We start from the raw sequence: 21468 nt of genomic DNA on the forward strand, positions 1-21468 counted from the left end.
AAAAGCTTTTTTTTTTCTTTTCCTTTTTTAACTGAATGCATGAGAACATATATCCATTCAGATCTAATCGGGAGAGGTCCACATTCCCATTTTGACTGTGCAGAAAAGAGCGGAAAGAGCTCGATTTGACGGTTGCTGGGGGGCAGGAGCAGGCAGACTGGATGACTCAGGTAGCTAGTGATGCCGTGCCAAGTACGATCAGGCAGAGCCACTGCCATCCACACAACTTGGTGCCAGGTCCCAGACTGGCACACTTAAAACATATGGCGCAGTCGGCACGTAGATGGGCTAAAGTAAATGGGCAGTAACAATATCAGGCAGTATTACATGGGCAGTTGGGCACAGAGGAGAGTGGCTTTTTACTGGTCTCACAAACTAAATTGATAAATGGCATCAGATGCACACACACACACATACGATAGGCTGGTGATAAAAGTGAATATTTGCATGTAAAACGTCATATTTATAGCATCTAAACAAATAAATTCTGCTTCCTGACCTTGGGTTCTCCAAATGTACAGTATCACAGCTTTCATTACTCTGTCCAGTTTTTATTTTCCTACCTCCATTGTTTGGGTCACAGCAGTCTCTCTGTAATCAAGAATAATGCAGCAGTCTCTTGTTCCACGGCAGGTAACGCCAAAGAGTTGCACTCATGCACGCACTGCTGCCTCCTTTAACTCCTGCAAGCATCTCCTATGACCAGAGCTGTAGTTCTGTAGAGGTTCTGCATATAAACAAGAAAATTGACATCCAAAGAATTTTTTCTTGCTTTCCCCAACAGAAATGAGCAGAATTGTTATAAAGATATATTTTAATAACTTTTCTCTTAAAGTAGGGTTTTATTTAATCACATGCGAAATATAGTTTTTTTTGTCAGATGGGCAAAAACCAAGTGTTTTCAGTCAGCCATTGATTACATGGAGCTGCAGTGACAATCATTTCACACTCATAGCTGTGAAGTTTTGCTGCTTTTCTGAGTTTTCTCTCTGAATATGAATAGCTTTGATTATTGGACTCTGCTGACATGCAGTAATGATTGAAATTAGTATATTGGTTATTTTCTAACCCCATATGTGAACATGAACTAGTGTGGAAGTTTGACTTATTTTGCACTTTATTAGGGGATTGCATTTTAAGGTCAAGTGAACTTCAGAATCTATGTTTAGCTTTTTTTGTGAGACAAATCAGCTCAGTTTCTTTGACTATAACACCATCTGTGCCCCAGATGCCATGAAACCATACACACATGCATGCACACACTGTTGTGGGGTGCTTTTCATTCGGGATGTGCAGTGATATGTTTGTCACAATAAGTGGATTTGATGTGTGTTAAGCTAAACGGATGGACTCGTCTGGCCTGAAAAGAGCAAGAAGCAGTGCAGTGACAAATTTCTCCTGGTGACGCTGCACTAGGAAGACGATCCCTGTTGTGTAACTTAGCACTTGAGGCATAGTGGAGATGGATGGAGGACGAGAAGTGTGTGTGTATTTGTGTGCATGTGTGTGCCCGTTTGAGGATATTTAAGTGTTTTGACGTCTTTATTGCGTGTGAGCAGCTTAAAGCAACTTTGTGAAGGGTGACGGCACGTCATTTTAGGTCATAATAACGGATGCTGCTGGGTTAAGGGCTTACATCCTTAGAAGACTTTCTTGGGATTAAACACAAGTTGAATAAATAAACAGCCAAAGGTCAAGAGTTTAAAGGCTTTCAAAGGCTGGCTTGAGGTTCGTGTAATTTTCGTAGCTGTTGAGAGGAACAGTTACTGAAACGTTAAACTCTTGGTGCGATTACAACAACACTCAGTTGTGTTGTTGTAAATGCCACATACCTGCTTCGAAAGCATGATGTGCTTCTTAGGCTACACCCAATTAGAATGCGATTGTGTAGCTGGTTTTTCATTAATCGGCATCCACACAATGCAAGTATATATTTTATATCTGCTTGTCACAGGTTGAAACACAGCTTACTAGTTATGCTAGTTACAACCAGATGGTCTGAGCAGCCTCTTTCCTGCTTTCCTTCAGACTGCCCGAGTTAGAAGAATAGGTCAGAAAGAGCTGCCGAGGATGCAGCGCTGGAATGCGTCCAACCGGTCAGGAAGCCGGGCCTATGCAGCAGACAGGCATCACATTCAGCAGCTATCGCATTCTCGCAGAGTATGCAGCTTTGGCTGGCCTACATGGCCTCCACCATCTTCTTTAGTCCGACCCAGAAACGGGGCGCGCGAGCACACGTGCAGGCATACCAGTGGCGCAACATGACAATAGCTAATGAAGCGTGTCAGGGAGCTAGCTCGTAAACTAGCCCCCTGCCCTGCCCGTCTGCCCTCCATTACCACCTGCCCCTCGCTCATGGCTGAAAAGAAACATAAGATTACATTTTACTTTCTCTCTTTCCACCTCTTTATTTTTTCTTTTTCCTGCCTTCAGTGTGAGACAGATGGAAGAGGAGGAAGAGGAATCTCATGCATGCAATCTCTCCTGTCCCTCTGAGGGCTTTTGGTGATATTGCAAATGTAAATAACAGTGTCTGCTACATGCACACCCACAGAAACTACCATGAAGTTTTCAGCCCTTGCAAACTAGTCTAACCTGACTGCACAGTCAAAGCTCTGCACTGCAGAATAACTCTGGGAATTTCCACCTCGTGTACTGAAGTCCTATGCGGTTAATCAGCAATAGGAATCACTGAGTCAAACATGCAGCAGAAAGGAATAAGATACCTCACAAGTAGTAAGTCGATCACCAGTGGTCATGTGATCTGGACTTGGGCATCTGATCCGGTGAGAGATCCTCAGTAGGATTTACAGTGTAGGTTCAAAGGTCGTGTAGCGGCACCAGTAGATGCATGATAGGATGATGCTGTCAGTGCTCTGGGATGAAACTTAAATTACTTATTGATTATTAATTAACGCCTTGTATATGGAAATGTAAGCAAAATAAATACATGTTTACCCTGAAAACACACACCTACACTTCTGGAAAAGCTTTTATGAGCTCACGCTTTTCCCAAGCACAAAGGCTTCCGCGTTTGTTTATCTTCACTTCTAACAAAAGCACATTTTCTTTTTCCACTAGTTTTGGCAAATTGCTCACAAAAAAAATTTACCACCGAAACTGTTTTTGTTCTGCTTTAAAGAAAGTGGGACCGTTTTCCCTTAAATCCACATGACAACCAGCAGAAATGCATTTTAACTGGCTTGACTTCCTTTTGCTCGTGTGTGTGTGTGTGTGTGTGTGTGTGTGTGTGTGTGTGTGTGTGTGTGTGTGTGTGTGTGTGTGTGTGTGTGTGTGTGTGTGTGTCCAGTCCCTAGTCCCTGTTGACTCAATATGTTTACACACACAACATTCCAGTCTTCCCTGCAGGCCTTTAATTGGTCCTTTCAAATCACCCACTCTTTCCACTTTCTATTTTTTCCAAGCCTCATTCTTGCCCTTCTATTCAATCTCTCGTCCTTTCTATTCCTCACTTTTCTGCTCTATACCTCCCTCTGCCATCTGTTAAGTTGATTCTGGTCTTTTTTTTTTTTTTCCTGTTGGAACCTGATGTTGTGCATCACTTATTATATATTTCATAACTGTTAGGTTGACTGTTTCTTTCCTGCAAACTTGAAACTGTAACTAACAGATACAGTTGCAATAAAATGCTACTTATACATTTTGATCTTCTTTGTTTCTTTAACTACACGCTTTTTTTAATTGGGAGAGATAATAAATATTGCTTTGGTCTTTCCTGTAATTGCAAAATGATATTTTTGAAATGCTAATATATTGTTTACTGCAACCTGCTCTCCTTTAATTCTAACGAGCAGCACTAACAGTGCCGATTCACTGTAGTTCCATAACGATACAGGTCCCTGCTGAAGGAGAAACAGAAAAAGACGAGGGAGAACATTTTTCTTTACATCCCCTATCTTACTGTAAAACGTCTCAAGCTGCAGTGCAGATAGTTAGCATGCAGCTACAGGGCCTTTCCCTCTCATTAGTTCACAGCTATCTGCCATCAGCATATTAGTCTTCCTGGAGTCGATTTTACTGCTACGACACTGTAAGTTATACTCAGCAGAAATGGGTGAAATGGAGGAAGAATGAGAGAGGGGGGGGACATGGAGGAGAGAGTAGGGAAACGTTTGAGATTCTTGGAGGGTTTGGGGGGTTGGCGAGTGGAGAGACATGGTACGACGATAGCCCTGGGAGAGAGATGATCCCGCAGAGGAATTATAAAGATGATAAAGCCAGAGTGAGAACTCTGGAGAAAGAGACCAGGATAGAGACAGAGAGCAAAAAAACAGGACGGCAGAATCCTCAGGAGAGAGGGGCTCGGATAGATAAAGATGATTGGGGAAGGGGGGGGGAGGGAAGGATGAGAGGCGAGGAGAGATGGAGGGAGAAGATAGATGGCTCTCTGCAGATTTGCGCAGTGTGCTGGGTAATGCTAGGTCACCGGAGGACTAATCTCCGCTGATGCTGCAGCGCTGAAGCAGTGGAATGATAATAGCCTGTTTGTGCTCTGCGTGTTTGTTTGTGTGGCTTACCATATGCATGCGTGTGAAAAGATAGCGGGCTTGCTTTTGAAGGTACCACTTTTTTTTTTTTGGTCCCCTGATAGAGTCACACAAACCTGTATTCACGCAGTTCACCCAATCCTCAACGCTGCCCTGTGGGATTGAGTCACGCGTCGGCTGCATAACTGTGAACAACATTCATCTGTTGTGTCTGAGAACACTGTTCAGCTGTTGTGTCTTCCTGACCTGCAGCACTTGTTTGAATTTTTTATTTTTTTCCTGCATCAGCACCGAGTTGGGGGGTGTTATTCAGCTCTGAACCGTGTACCAAAGATTCCATATAATCCTGCATTTCATATCAGTGATACTGTACTGATACAACAAGTATCAGTATATTGTATTGATATAAAAAAGGTTAATAGCTGACCTTTCAGCAGTGAAAAGATCTTTGTGATATTTTTATTGCGTTTTTGTGTGTTGCTGCAAGTTACGCCGATCAGCCGTGACATTACGGCCGCTGACGGGCGAAGTGAATAACATTGATTATCTTTTCATTGTGGCACGTGTTAGTGGGTGGGATATGTTAGGGAGCAAGTGAACATTTTGTCCTCAAAGTTGACGTGTTAGAAGCAGGAAAAAAGGGCAAGTGTAAGGATTTGAGGGAATTTGAGAAGGGGTATATTGTGATGGCTGGGTCAGAGCATCTCCACAACTGCAGCTCTTGTGGGGTGTTCCGGTCTGCAGCGGTCCGTATCTATTAAATGTGGTCCACGGAAGGATTAGTGGTGAACCAGTGACAGGATCTTGGAGGCCGAGGGTCATTGTGGGGAGGGACGGATACTCCGTCTGGTGCCATTCAACAGATGAGCTACTTCTCAAATTGTGAACATAAACAAACATCTGCAAAGCTCAATGAACTGAAGCAACATTGTAGAGCAGAACAGAATTCCTCCACAATGAAGTGAGAGACTGATAAAGTCATACAGAAGACAAATCAGGTTAGTTTGGCTGTAATCAGCTCCATGAGCTACTGAATCATTGGGTTACTTTTTCACAGGACTGCGTAGCGTCTTGTGGAAACTTTTTTTTTTCCATATGACTGTATGTGCCTGTAAACTACCTGCCCCACCTTTAACTGAAAGCTGCAAAGAAAACTTAATGAACTGGATGTTATTCTGAGTGGATGTCAGATCCAGAATAGATCCAGGTCTTGTAATCCAGTCCTGTAGGTTTTGTGTCTTCCTGTTGGTGCTGGCACACTCTGCTAGAAGCAGGTGTGGTAAACTTGGCATGTAGTTGTTATGAATATTCTCTTTAGTTATCTGAAAAGTAAATGCAACACTCCCCATAATAACAAGGTAATACTCTGTTTTATATAAGAAGAAAATTACTAAACCAATAACCTGATAATAATCAGTGTTTTCTTTACTTTTTGGGTTGTTTTTTTTTTTAGAAACCTCCTGTTATCTCAGTCATGTGATAACTGCATATCTGTATATATTAAACTGCTTATTTTAGTTGTGTAATCAATTCTAAATTTAGTTTGTTTATATGGATAGCCAGTCTGGCCAAGGGGCAGCCCACATGGATCATTATTTTTAATTAAAAAGTGAAAGCAGGGTTGGGTTAGGAAACCATTGTCACCAGATACACTGGTATACTAATAGACAGACGTTCAACTCATGTTATTACTATGTAATTACTATTACTATTTAGTATCTTAATTGATATTACAGTGTATTTTCATTTGTTTGTAATAGTGATGAGGATGAAGATATGGTAATCGGTCATCAGTGTTGCATTTGTGATATCTGTGTTACATGATCTGAAAACACAGCTGTACATAATAGATGTAGCTTAGTCTGTGTTATGGTATGTTTTTGCTTCAGTGGCTATGTGCTCACATACTCCCCAACCAGATGAGCACTGAGATGGCATCTTAGCAGGTGGGTGTCACAACCCCATGTGACTTGTGCTGGAATTCAAGGCTTGGTTCGTCTTGTCCATCTACTGCTGTTCTGTGAGTCTGCAGCTGAAGGCTGGAGCTGTTTTCTCTGTTCAGCCATTCGTCCATCTCTCAAACTTGTCCTATGGAGTTTAGCTCATGTCCTGCCACTAAGAAGAGATGGGGTCTGGCTCTTTGTGCGCTCCGGCTGCGCCACAGAGCCCTCCGAGACAGGTAGAAGGGGAATAAAAATGTGTCTAATGGGTGCTAGATTGACAGAACTAATGGGCTAAATTCTGGGGTTTAGTTTGTATGGCTAAGTTTCCAGATTAAGGTCTTTTATTTAATATTTTATTTAAAAAAACAACAACAAAACATGTAAAGTGGAAAAGAATGAGTAATAGGAAGTGATAAAGGCCAGCTGGATTGACAGAATTATTTGGCTAAATAATGATTTGTATCTTTGCACGGGCTCCGTGTTGAGTGAGTGTTTTTTTCACACACAGAAATGGGAAGATGACTGACAAGGAGAGATCAGAAGCTTTGCTTTGGTCCCAGAATAACAATAAGACAAAAATTCAATGCAGAGAGACCAAATCATTCATGTGCGACTGTCAGGATTTGCATCTACACATTTATAAAGCCAGAACAGTAGGACTGGTTAAAAATATTTAAATTCTTTTTTTTTTTAAATAGCTGTAACAGTTGCCATAATCTTAATCTACTAATCTAATAAATTACTAATAACTTAATAACTCAAATATAAGGATTTGGTTGGCTTTTCGTGCTTGATAAAATATCAAGTCTCTCTTTCTTTGTGCCAGATCAGTGTATTTAGGACAACAAATTGAGTCCATAAAGCCTTTGAGGTGTGCTTTGATTTTGTTGCACATTAAATAAACATTTTCTGCAGTGGGTTTCTTTCCAGAGTGATATAGAAATACTTAAAAAATTAATATCTCTTACAAAACGTGGAAGTTTGCAGCGTTTTTTCCCAGCTCAGCTTTGTTTGTGGTTTTCATTTAGTGCAGTCGTGTTTGTCTTTGCATTCATTAGGCTGATTTGAACTGTCATTTCATTAGTGGGGAACTGCAAGCAGGCTTGGATATGTCATACCAGAGAGAGCGAGGTGATCACTGCTATTTATGAGACATCCTTTTGACATTCAAATGTGAATCTTATCACACCTCTGCTTTTCCAGTGTGCTATTGTATAATAATTAAGAAGCTGTGATTTTTGTTCTTTATGGATGAGATATGATTTAAACTAATATGAGGAATTCGAGACCAAGAAAACCGTCTAACCACATCGAACCATAAAATGGGAACATATTACCTCTTGTTCCTCGTGTACTGTTACCTAGTTGAAGATGGGGCAATTTTTAACGAGTAAAGCTCCATGTGAGTGATACGCAGGCTGTGGAGGGACAGTAAATATCTTTTTAAGTCATTATTAATTCCTTAATTTATATTTTTGGGAAAAAGCTGTAGGGTATTAAACCCAAAAAGATGTATTTTTTATCTTTGACACTCTGACTTTTCAGAGAGAAAAAAGAGCAAATTCATCCTATGTAGCAGCAGCTTGACATTAATAATGATCTGCTTCTTTTGGCTGACGGAGCCATTTCATCTTTGCTAATATTGTCAAACTTGCTATGCCTAAAAGGTTTGTAATTGTAGACACGTGTAAACCAGCTGTGGTTCTTACTGGGAATAGTAGAGTTCAAGTTGATCTGTTGGGCAAATTTACCACAGGCCTTTTTTTCTATTATATATTCTATTAGGGTTTAAAATGTCTCATGATGAACAACCTATTTTCCAATACCAACATATGTGTCATCTGTCAGTAGCATCAGCCAGCTAATATGTTAGTCTGGTTGGTGACGCAACCCACACATGCTGCCTCTGTGCCTGTGCTCTGTGCCTACAGTGCTGTAGTAGTGTTTTACATACATGCACATAGCTTCTTCTTTCTTTTGATGCTATCACTTGCTGGGGGCAGATTTTTCCTCCACAATAAGGGGCTTTGTGGCTGGCTGTCGTCACTGGAATGTTTAATATAGAACGCAGAGTAAGTAAATGCGCTGTAGAGAGCGTTCAGCATGTGCTGCTGAATTGAAGCTACAGCAGATACAGTACCCAGAAGCTCTGTGTGCAAAACATGTGGCTGGATGTTTTTGAACTGAGCAGCAGACTAATAGTTTTCAGTTCAAATAAAATGTTGCAGAAAATATACATCTGATGCACAAAAAGACAAAATGTTAATGAAATTGATGTTTTTAGGGGGGTGAACATTTTGATCGTTGTGTTAGGGAAATAGCAGTAAAGCCGTGTCACTCTGCCGTCTGTGTGAACACGCATGTGTATGTCAACTCTCCAGCCACATAGCAGTGTTTCTGTTTTCAATGCAAATTTTATTCCAAGTCAAAGAATTTTCCATGCAGCCACAGACACTCAATGCTGCAAATGTGTTCTGGTGACCAAACATCACTGCATATGTGCACCGTACGGCATTTGCATTGATTCTGTTTGCTGGATTTTGTTGCCTTTCATCTTTGTGTGGGTCTGCATTTGTGCCTGTGTGTATACTGTTTGTGCACGCTCTACTTCATGTATGTGCTCTAGCATAGAGCGGATGTAATGTGTGTGTGGTCGTGTATCCATCAGCTCCCTCTGGGGAATTTTACCAGCAGCTAGTTTAGTGAGTATAAATTGATGGGACTTGAACTCTGTGGCACAGGGGTTCAGTGTTTATTCATAGACAGCTGTGGTGTTTTGATTAAATATGGACAGAAGAGCACAAAATAGCAAACCCATTAGAGGAGATGTTACCAAATTATGGCTTACATCTCAAGTGATGGCTACTTAGCTGATGCTTTTGCCCAGAATGACAGAAAGAGAGCACGTAGCAGTGTGTCTGTCTTTTTTTGGTTTATGGAAAGCACATAGATTCTTTAAGATATTGTATGTTTTTCAAATTGCGTCAGTGCTGACATCTTTACCAAGCTACTTTTACTGATCCATGTGAAGAAATTTTAAGTTTTTTAAGTTGCACAAAAGCTCTGGGAATAATAGTTGGTGATACAAATCTTAAGTGGCATAAATATAAAATAGGCCAGATTTTCACAAGAAGCGCACAGAATTAAAAAAAGCAGCATCAGGAGCATTACTGTAAATCTGCTTGGTGCTTTTTTAAAATGCTTGCGAGCTGATGGGCTGCTTTGTGTCTGTTCTTTGTCTTGTTGATTTGTCATGTTAGCTCCTCCTGAAGAAGTTGCATAGTTTGGGCAGAAGCCACATGCACAGAAGGCACCTTAATAATACTGCACGGCTGGTGGTACGAAACAGGATCCTGCAAAGTTATAACGTGCTAGAGCCAGAGATTGTGATGTGGGGGAAGTGCAGCCAGTGACGTCAGGACTCATCCTGAAAATAGCGGTGAGATCTAAGTTCTGCACTCAGACAGATCCTCCGGAGGAGAGGAGAGAATGAGTCAGCGGTCTTGCCAACACGGGCTGAGAAGGAGAGAGTGAAAGATGAACAATGAATCAATCAGAGGTAGAGATGCCACCAATGGAATGCATAAGCAGAGCTGAAGGACACCTGCGGTCTCAAACCCACGCCTTACCGTTTTGAAAGTAGAGAACTGTGTTCTTGTTGCTAAGGAATATACCTGTTACCTTGGTGATAATGGGATATGTTTAAGGATGAGTCATCAAGTTTGCAGTCGAGAGTGGTCAGCTGTTTCGTGCGACTTCTCAGTGGTCAGAGACATGTTAGCAATGATTGTGGTGGTCATTAATAATTGGTAGGGGGGATTCCAGGTTAGAAAGTCTCAAAAGACGTGCTGTTGAAGCAATCAAACTGGCCAATCAAAAGGCAGCGAGCAGTGTGGAGGAAGGTGTAATGTATAGTCTTTTGGCTGTGGCTATTAGAATTATTAAAAAGAATAAAAAGATTATTTAAGTGACAAAAATGTATGACATTGCTTTAAAGAGGCGCTCTACCCTTCACTCTTTTATTTTTGAATGTCACATATTTTTCATTGTTGAAGAAGTGCTCAGAATGATTATATCGTAGTTTAGAAATACTTTATCTGTTGTATTATTTAATTACAATTTGTCAAGTAAAAAAGAAAAAATACAATGCATATTTCTCTGAAATGCAATACGTGTGTAAAAAGTACCTGTCACGGGCTGCGTCTGTGACCCAGCATTTTCAGTTTATTTTGTATTTTCATTTCTTATTATATTGGGAACATGTGAAGTTTTTGTTATTGTTAGTGAGGATTTAGTTGAGTTTCTTTCTAGCTTTTTGTTTCTTCTATAATTCCTGATTTATAAGTCCCAGGTCATGCTCATGTTCCATGTTCATGTTTTTTCCTTATAGCTTCTCGCGTGCGCCTGCCCTGAATCATGTTCATATCTTTTGTCACAGCTGTCATAGGTTAGTTTTATCCAGTTTAGGTTTCAGTTTAGTTTTCGTCCCTGTTCACTTTCCCTTGTTTTTTTTGTACTCATGTTATCAGCCTTAATAAATAAAGGGCTTGCTTACAAACTATAACATAAATAAGTAAATGTACAATCCATTGGGCAACAAAAACACCCAACGTGCAAGGGCTGGAATCCAATGGAAACTAGTTAAGGTGTCTCTGTGAAAAGAAAAGCAAGAACAAATAAGTCCAAGACTGGGTAGGCAGAAACATTGACGTCATTTTCACACATTGCTGAAAGTTGCCTCAAACCTTTCAAATGGGAGCACAATAAATACGAACTATCAGCTCAAATACCAAAGTGTACAGACTCTTGAGATGGATTCTCAAATATTTTCTCACAATCGCAGACGCTGATTGTATTCTAATGACTCACTGATCTAACTGATGACTCAGCAGACTGAAAGATGGTATCTGGTGTCTTATCAGGTCTAAAGCAGATAACTAAAGTTGAAGAGTTTTAGTAAGGAGCCTTTGGTATGAAGCAGATTTAAAGCACCAGGTTTTAACTGTTTTTGTTTGATATTCCTCTTTTTGTTTCATTTAAATATTGTATCACATAAACATTCATTAAAATCCCATCGAGAGACATTTATTATACAAAAAATGAGGAAAAAAGAGAAAAAAAATACACATTTGTTTTCTCTTATTTTATATACCAATTATCTAAATTGTTTCTTGTGAGGCTTCACTTTCATATCTTACACAGTTTGTTTAGCAAAGTCTTCAATTTTACTTTAGTTAAGTTAGTTACTTGTTACATTTTGCAAGCGTTATTTGTGTACGTATGAAGTTCTGGTTGATATTATTTGCATACTGAAGTTTAAAAAAAGGAAACTGATGGGGTCATTAACTTTCCAGCAGCAATTTCAGATGAAAAACTCTGTGATAAAAGTTTTCATACTGGCACATATTTGACAATTTATACACTGGTTACAACATACAGTGCTCAAGGAACTCTTGAGTCTAGACTTAAATATCTTGTTGACTGGTATACCTGAACTTATTTTTAAATATTCAAAATTAAACTTGATCAGGGCTTAAAGGAAGGGAGGTTGAGAAAATTCTTGTTTTCTGGCTTTTTTCTTTTCTGGTCAGTGAGCTAATATTAAGCTAATGTGTCATGCTATCTCTGCTGTCTTTGGGCGAGGTTTCACCTTATATTTTTTAAATATGCTCAGACATGTTGGCAATTTGTGGTATGATGGGGAATTTACTGGCAGGAAAGTTGCTTCACAATTGGTAAAGAGTGTTTGGTGGAATCCCAGTTTCAGTCACCTACCTGTGGAGTTTTTCAAATAGGAGAAAGGTGTAATGGAGCTCAGACACTAGCATCAAGATCTGTTGTTGCTAGAAGTGACCAACAGGATAGTAGTATTATTATTATTATTATTATTATTATTATTATTATTTAATGATAAATTAAAGTGTAATTTTTTTTACAGTGTTGTTTTAGGCCAGAACAAAATTTGAATCGATGTGTACGTCAGTAGTGGTGCGTATTGAAATGTTTTCTTTAGTAAATTCAATTGTAAACTGATGTCTGGATAAATCACACTGGATCCAGTGCACTGGGCTGTTGAAAATGTAACACTGGCTCTATAAATGCCATTGTAGGGTGGGAGTGTGGAAATGCTGAGACTGAAAAAGGGCTGTGCATTTCCTAGTGGGCTCAAATATGTTCTCATGAACACACACACACACATTCACTTGGGTGAGGATGTCAGGAAGCAGTCTGGGCATGTTCGCACACGTAACAAAATGTTGAAGGATGCGAGGCAAATTCTGCACCTATTTACCTCCACAGTACAGGGTTATAACCTTAAGGACTCCTGCCCCAGCCTGTGCTATATAGTCAGATGTATTTGAACAGAATAAAGAAACTTCACAGAAAACTGCATATAATGCCCTGTTTAAAGCATGAATTACTGCAGGAGTGGCGAGTAGGGCTCAGCAGAACAAACATACAACCGTCCTCTTTTATACGAACACAAAAATACATATACCACACAAAAGGCTGCTTCTCCCACATTGCACTGAGACACGCCCTTGTCATCCTGATAGTCAGCAGCAGCACCTCTTACAATATACAGTTACTTAACAAGTAAGTGGTATGCTTGCAGTGGGGGTAAGAACAATGGTCCGAAACCTTTACAGTACTGCTTAAATGCACCAAGCTCAAAAATGAAAGGGCAATTGAACATTTAAAATTAACAATCAGAATGCCATATGTCAAACCATGCCGGTTCTTACTTTCATGTGATTACTGTACACCTCCTACCACCTCTACTAACCCATAATAACAAAAGAAGTTAGATTGAATGTGATGTTCTTAGATATACTTTCAAATGAACATTTTTCAGAAAAACGTAATTCCAGAATAGAGTTAGAAAAAGAGAGTTTTGAGCCTGAAGTTTGTCCCAATAAAGGAATTATCAGGATAAGACATAGAGGTGGCACAGTCCCGATACATAAAAACTGTTTCACATGACAGTAAATCTGTGATATTAATACAAGGCAATCATCTAGAACAGACAGTTACTGGAGACAGAAACATGCACCGAAAACTTCAAAAACATGAATTTATTTATTTTTATTTATTTCCTGCATTTTTATCATTTAAAATGCATTTTAATAATGACACAGTTCATTCAAAAAGCTCTGTAAATTGTTTCCCCCATGCTGTGTGCCATTTTTCTCATGCTAATATCCTCTTCTTCATTGCAAGTTATTTTCTGTAGACTTTAACCTCAGGGGGTTTTTCCTGCCTCATAATGGTCATTTGGACGGTGACTACACATGCAAGCCTGATTGCTCCAATACAGTCAACAAGTCTGTTTTAGATTATTTGACCCCGAAAAAAATCTTTGCATTTTCCATTTTGTGACCATTTCATGAACAACAATGTGTGTTATGCTTCAGTAAAAGAAACCAGTTAACAATAATTGCTGAAACAAATGTAATTGTTATTTGCCTCTGGCTAATACCTCTTTGAGAAGCACCAAAAATGTCAGTCTGTGTTTGATAAACACCGTAACAAGGAACTGTGAAATAATTGCTGCTAATTTAGCTTAATTTGGGATCCACTGAGTGTTCTTTAAAGCATTTTAATGATAATATTAGCATTGGGCGCTAGTATGTCGATAACGAGATTGCACAAGGAATTAAAAAGATGTAAAGATGTTTTAAACCACACAGTAACTGGCTAATTTAAAATCAGCAGCATACTGTTTTTGCGTTTACACAAAAATATGTTAAATGAAATCTGGGTGAAAATCAACCTACATCCAGAGTAAAAGTATCAGGGGAAAATAATGATGAGGGCTAAAAATACAGCAGCTACTTCCCATACGTGCGGTAGAATTGGAAGCAAATTGTGGTCTTAGTGTGCAAATTGGTGCCAATTAGTGAAGTAAATTGATTAGGACACCTTTAACAACTTAGGGAGGAGACTAATCACAGCTGACTGGTTGGCCTGATACCCCTGGACACTTATTGGATAAGAGTCACTCATTTAAAATGCCAGATGTGGCACATAGGTTACAGACGTTTTACAGTAATGTTATGGACAACTTAGGCAGTAATAACAAAAATAAAGATCAGAATGTTGTGTAAATTCACTTTTTACTTAAAAAGCACACAAATATCAGAGTGTGCGTGTCTTTGGCAGTAATGACTTTAGCTGCATTTTGGTGTTGAAGGACAAGGCTGTTTGTCTTTTTCCTTTCTTTGAGCTGCTCTCTTCTCACTCTCAGTTTTTCTCTGTTTATGTCTCCATTTTGTTCAGATTAAATTCTCTTGTTGTCGGCCTTCTTCTCTCTTTCTGCCTCTATTTTTCTGTCCCTGCTTATGTTTGCCTGTTTCTCTCTCTGCTGAACCTTCTTCTTCTATATGTCTCTCATCTGTCTCTCCATATCAGTCTCTGCACTGCCTGCATAATCTGTTTGACTGTCTCCCTGCCTTTTCTGTCCCTCTGGCTGTCTGCCTCTTGCTTTGCCTCTCGGTCTCTGTTTATTTCTCTTCCTTATTTTTTCGTCTCACCTTTCTGATTCTTTTTTTTCTTTGTTTCTTGTTTTTGTGTTTTTTTTCTGTCTGCTGGTTACTTCTGTATTCTGTCATGGTTTCTCCTCTGCCCGTCTTTCAGACTCTGGCATCTCTGCTCTTTGTGTTTTTACTGCCTGGCTCAGCTCCAGAAAGTTATGGGGGCTAAGTGTTTGTGCAGCCAATGGCAAGATGGGCCGTATAAAAGCACTGAGCTTATAGATGTGATGTACGACACTCTACGTGACTGCTTTGATAAAGAAGTAGCATCCTACTGCAAGGACACAGCCTTCGACTGCTTGTGTGTGCGTGTGTAAGAGAGAGACAGCTGTAAAATACTAATCAAATTTCAATGCCAAGTTATCTGTCACCTTTAGCTGCCACGGTGTATCTGTGTATGCATGCATGTGTTTTGGCCAATCTCATCAACGCTTTGAGTCCCGGAGTACCACCAACTCACCACCCTCTTTGCTCTACAGTTGCCGTGGCAACATACCAAGAGGCTCCATCATGTGTCTCTGCCTGTGACCACATTTTTATAACGGCTCACAAGCTACGGCTTTGTGTGTTTGTTGGTTTGTTTCGTTTTTTTTTTTCGCCTTAATTTTAGCATCTGATCATGCTGAAGGTACCGTGAGGTGATGCTGACTACAAAGTGTTTTGGCTTCTGCTGGCCTCTGCTTTGATGTCTAATTCAGTTTTCCAGAGATATCATTCAAACAGCGAGCTCTCTACAAGGCAAAGCTTCCGAAGAAAAATAAAGATTAAGTGCAGATTTTTCACTCCCTTTTCCTAGCACTGATAATAGTGAGTGAAGGTTTTTTTTTTTTTGTCTAATCCCAGCATGTTGCATATGTATGTTTATTTTTTTTAATTCCTGTCTCTGTATAGAGAACAGCTGGTGTCATGTAGCTCAGGTGTTTATCAGTATCCATGCCCTGCTGATGCTGTGACTCCATTACCTGGTTGGTTGTCGTGGTGCGACTAGACTGGAGTTCATATTTTTCCAACTTGAGCAGCAGATGCTATAAGCGCGAATGCACAAAATGAACCACATAAAATGCAGCGCATATTTTTTAGTCGCGCTAATTGTTCGCGCGAATCAGACAGAAAAGCGTTTTCGCTACGCAAATCTGCTTCTGATTTGTCGCGGGACCCGCAGTCGCGCTTCATCGCGCTCCTCCATTGACTTTACATGTAAACCTGACTCTTTGGTTGCTTCTATCGCTTTCGGTGTGTAGCACCAGTGTTGCCAACTCCTCAGTAAGGAAAATCGCTATTGGTTGTCCTAAAAGTCGCTAGAAGTCGCTAAATGACGTCATAGCCTAATTTGCATAATTGGACATGCTAACGTAATTGTAACCTAGGTTGTTGGAGAGAGAAATAACATCGTGGAAGAGACATAGAGTGAGTAAAAAACGTCCTAAATGCATTTAGAATTTATTTAGAACTACAAATTAAATTTATTTTAGCAATTATTGTTTTTTGTAATGTCACAATTCCAACCCTGCTGCTTTGGCTTGGACCAGCAAAAGTGACCCGAAATTGGCACTCTGGAGTAGTTACTTTGTGTTTGTGTGTTTGTTTATTAGTAGTTTTAAACCTTGTGATCGACAAAACAGCATAACAGTAAAAGAAGAACTGACTGAATAAGAGAAAAGTCGCTAAGGGGGTCTGAAAACTAGCTAAATATAGTGACAAAGTCGCTAAGTTGGCAACACTGGTACCACTGTAACTGGGAGCTTCTTCATCAAACACCAGTATTGGGTTGGATGACTTCACACACGGTGGTGTGGTTCTGAGGGAGGAAACTGCATAGACGCCAAAATGTTTTTGTATGAAGTGACCACTAGGGGAACTGTAGTTTTTGCACTGATGGTTATTGATTGCTGTTTGGTTTCAGATGAAATGGACATAAACTGCCACGCATAAGCAGACAGAAATTTGTATTCGTAGAATGCTTTTATGTTAGCTAATGTACATTTATCATTTTATTTATTTATTGCTGTTTACTGATTTGTAAGATTGTTGATCTTAAAAAATGTTTTAAGATCAACCCGCCTTGAATCAATCTCCCCTCTACTCAGACAGTTTAATACATCTTGTGTTCATGTGTGCTAATACTAGTCCTGGCTCCATAGTGTAGTAGTGAACATATTTGAATAACATGCCCCATTTTGAGACAGAGAGGAGACACAAATCGCTGTCTAGAAGAAGCTCTCCCATTTTTATACATATCTATATAAAGCTATATGTAACTAAAATCCAGTTATTTAGTCAGATGTGGTGTCTGTCTTTCTCCTCGCACTAGCAGCAGCAGCATTGTGTTGGCAGAAGTTTGAAGAGCTCCGGCTTTGCTGTTCACACTGTGCCACACAGCATGCCATATGGTATGGTGGCTATATAACATTATGTTAGCTCAGCACAATATTTAAACATCTTTTCAGAATTTTATCGCTTCACATCATTGTTTAGCTTCTTCAGGCCTCAACTTTACTGTTTTTGGTTCACTCTCGCTGCTCTTATTGGCCATAGATGGCAACAGTTTCAGCAAGAAATCTGTGAAACTCTTGCTGCACGCTACCTGTCCAAGTCCAAAATTAAAAAATGGAGATGTTTAGCTATTACAGAGCCAGTTATTTCATGAGATTTTAGAGGTCAGAAGCAGACTCAATATTAGACTTTCATACAGCTGGCCCAGAATTAAGCTCTGTAGCTGTTTCATTTGTGAAATAAGTAACTCTTTACAAACTCTTTTTTTCCTTTTGTGCATTTGACTCGTGTTTTGTACTTCTCTGTGTGTGTTTTGCACTAAACTACAAAAGGATTGTGTATTAATTCGACAGAGAAAAATGACACATACAAAATGTCTTATGTTCTGTACATTAGCTTGAAAAAAACAGACTGATGCATGGCACAAAAAGTGTCGGTTTGGCGCTGATTTAGTGGAACCTTCCCAGTACAGAAATATTGCAGGCATGTGCTCAAAATCTACACAAACAGCCACATGCGCCATGGCAGGGTCCCAAAGCAAAACGGTGAAAACTTTGTGATCAGTTATTGTTCCGTGCCCTGGATAAGTGTGCCAGCTAAATGCTCAAAATGTAGCCAAGCCAGGAGAATAAGTCAGCCTGTGTCCTGCAACCTATTTAGCATTTCTCCCTCTCATGGGTTCAGTTCTGTTTTAGACAAGGGAAAGGAAGTGGAACAAGGTTGTTAACTGAAAGAAGTGACTGTGGAAATGACCCTAGGAGCAAACTTTGTCTGACCTATTGACTGTTTCTATTCGGCACTATATTTTTCCAGGATTTAAAGCTTTATTGGAGGGGAAACATTAATTTTTTTCTGCAGATTTGTGTCTGAGGATAAATGTGATTGGCTATAGTTGACTGTGTTTGAGCTATAAAAAATATCTGTCCAATGGTTTAGACTGACTGATAACTTTATACAGAATCGAAATCTTCATTATTTCAAAAGCACAAGAAAAGTATACGCAGTCCTATTCAGTGCAAATAAAACAATCTAAATATCTTATTAAGCTTTTATTCTATGTATAAATGTAAAAAAAGTAATTTTTAATAAATGAATAAGCTGTTTAAAAAATAATGTTAAAAAAAATGTGTATATATTTATTCGTGTGTTTAGTCATCATTGATTTCACAGTTGTTTACAGTTTAAGAGTATTTTTTAATTATAATCAATGCAAATGAGTAAATAATTATATATATGAATACAAGTTAAGATTTTCTAGTTTAAGGTTGTTTTTTTTTAGTTCATTGTGTTTGAAACTGAAACTGAATTACAGAGGTAATAATAATTGTCACGTCATTAAAATTACTTGCAGTTTGTTTTGGCCTCTTTGCTTCACAGGCCTTTAGACATTTTTTTAAACTGTATTAAAAGTAAATAAGGGGCTTGTGATGCAGAAAATGCTTTACTGTATATCATTTGATTGTTTTTGCTGGAACATGATTGCCTGATATTGCTTCTCACATGCTACAGACAGCGGACTTACTCTTGAAATGTTGTGCAACACTGATTTTTGATGTTCATGCTTGCTGTCGTTGGTCTTTTATTTATTCCAAAAGCAGACGTGCAACACGTCACGCGGCGTCACGAGCCGTCTGGCACAGTTTGTTCGTTACATCAAATCTAAAAGCTTTCATGAACTCGGTGCCGATGCCAATCAGCAACACTTCCGGGGCTGACATTTTATATGTATGAAAATGTCACAAGTTATTATTCTACTATTAGTCATCTGCACTTAACGTTCAGGCCACTGTAGTGCTCACTGTGATTCATAGCTTAAAAAACCCCATAAAATACTAAAAAGTTAAATGTGTAGACGAAAGGCAGATTTCTGGTGAAAAGCTTTCCAACGTTGGTGTCACTGTTGTGTTCACAGGCCTGACACCCAGCAGAAAGCCCCGGTGACTGCTCCTCCTCCCCCGCCGCCCCCTCCACCTCCCCCTGAGCCGGCTGGGCCCCCAGAGCCGGAGGAGGAGATCCTGGGCTCCGACGATGAGGAGCAGGAGGACCCCGCGGACTACTGCAAAGGTCAGTCACATGCGCACGTCTGTCCCAGCCCACACTTCTGTCTTATGGAGCTCTGCGCTGGCCTCCCTGGCCCACACCGTCTTCACCGGCTCGTCTTCCTACCTTATTTCTCCAGAGTTCCATCCTGATGGGATTAGCAGTTCATGTTTGCAGACATTATAACAGCCAATTCAGAATTGCTCGGCTTTTACCAAAATGTCAGAGATGAACCGAGTTTCCTGCCACAGCTCAGGAGGACAAAGGCAGCTTTACAACATTCAAAGCATTAATTATAACGCAGCCACGTTTCAAAATGGTGCATCACTCTGTAAAATTGTATTTCACTTTAATCAGTACACCTCAACATGTTTCGATCACATACCATGAACATCACTTCAAGTGAAACTTTTCTCCTTTTTTCCCAGATGGCTTCTTTCACTGTGTTTAGAAAGTGTTTTGGAAGAAGCACAGTCGAAGCGTCAGATCTCACTTCAGTGAGATGAAAGACAAAAAGAAAAGAGGAAAGATCACATCTCGTTTATGTTGTTTGGCTTCTTTTCAATTTTACGTCTGAACCTTTTAAAGGACTTTTAAAGCACTCGGTGCACTTTTTAACCCATTTAGGAAAAGTGAATACAGCACTTTGTGTTTATAAGAAATGTTTAGTTTCATTGAAAATGTCAAGGCTGACCTGAAACCTAATGACTCAAGAAAAGCTGTGAGGTAGTGTTGCTTAGGAATGCTTTGGTGAGTAACACTGTTGAAGCACTAGAAGCTGGAACCAGCAAATATTAAGCGCTTTAATTCAACTGACTCAGTAATGACTTGAGGAATTGGTTACACTCATTTGCCATGACATTAGGTACACCTTACTAAATGAATTAATATGGCAATCCTGCAATACATTATTATAGCCTTCAGAAACACCTTGCTGCATAATGCAGTACAACCAGACCCATAAAGTGCATTTAAGGAAAGCAAAGCTGTGAACGACACTTTAAGCAAAAACTGAAGGATTTATTCCAGCTTGTGTTAGACTGGGTTTGCCTTAGCGAGCTTTACCTGGCAAAAATTGATTTAAGTCAAGACAAATGTTCTAATTTTATAGATTTTAAATCAAGTTTTTCATTTGTCTCTGTATTGTGTATTTGTGTATAGCTTCGTTTAGCTTTAGTTCATTTTCTTTACTTTTCAGCGACCATGCACAAAAAAGGTTGATCTCATAGGAGTAAATATACCTTTTACCGGGTTTAGCAGCTAGATATTTATATCAGCGGTCCCTGGGCACGTGCACACAATGTTAAATAGACTGTAAAAAACAAAACATATATCCATGATACAGAGAGAAAACAGAATAATCTAATCAAATATACATATATAGTCAAAAATAGATCCCATCTGGCTGTAAAATGTGCTTTGCTGTGCTTTCCTGCTGCTTTGCTATTTCAAAAAACTCCAAACCTTCTTTTTTCCCTCGGCCCATGTGAGAATAGAAGAGGTGAGAATCTAGAGCTGAGCAGCCTCCTGCACGCTCTTTCCTCTTGCCTAAACTTGGAGTTTCTCCAGGTGTGAATGTGTGCGACATAGAGAATCTCTTGTCGTGTGCCACATTTGAGAAAGGGCAGCTTCAGACGGTGCTCAAACTTCATCCACTTTGCAGAGTTCGTGTGCGAAATCGGCTGTCTGACCCTTCCTCCCTCCATGCACCTGCTGGCCTACCTCCACTTCTTACTCGCTAATGGATTTCATGTCATGGCAGGGTTATCGACTGTAACCTTCATGTTCTCCTTCCCCTTTCTCTCTCAGGAGGGTACCATCCGGTGAAGATCGGGGATTTGTTCAACGGGAGGTACCATGTGATCAGGAAGTTGGGGTGGGGCCACTTCTCCACCGTATGGCTATGCTGGGACATCCAGTGAGTCACACATTAATGTTTATATACAGCAA

General features: G+C 39.8%; 1 protein-coding gene across 6 annotated transcripts in view; it reads left to right on the forward strand.

The window, feature by feature from the left end:
- The window catches only part of srpk2 (SRSF protein kinase 2), a 74441-nt gene that overhangs the window by 28708 nt on the left and 24265 nt on the right, over positions 1-21468 (forward strand). For all 6 annotated transcript variants that reach the window (XM_086299247.1, XM_086299248.1, XM_086299245.1 and 3 more), the window contains 2 exons: positions 19391-19542; positions 21328-21436. In XM_086299247.1, coding sequence (XP_086155373.1) covers positions 19391-19542; positions 21328-21436 — 261 coding nt within the window. The remainder of the gene's footprint in view (positions 1-19390; positions 19543-21327; positions 21437-21468) is intronic.

The sequence above is a fragment of the Aulonocara sp. 'chitande type north' Nkhata Bay genome, linkage group LG7 (genome assembly GCF_057382095.1).
Source record: "Aulonocara sp. 'chitande type north' Nkhata Bay isolate Kocher_YH1m ecotype deep benthic linkage group LG7, A_spYH_male_GT1.1, whole genome shotgun sequence".
NCBI lineage: Eukaryota > Metazoa > Chordata > Actinopteri > Cichliformes > Cichlidae > Aulonocara > Aulonocara sp. 'chitande type north' Nkhata Bay.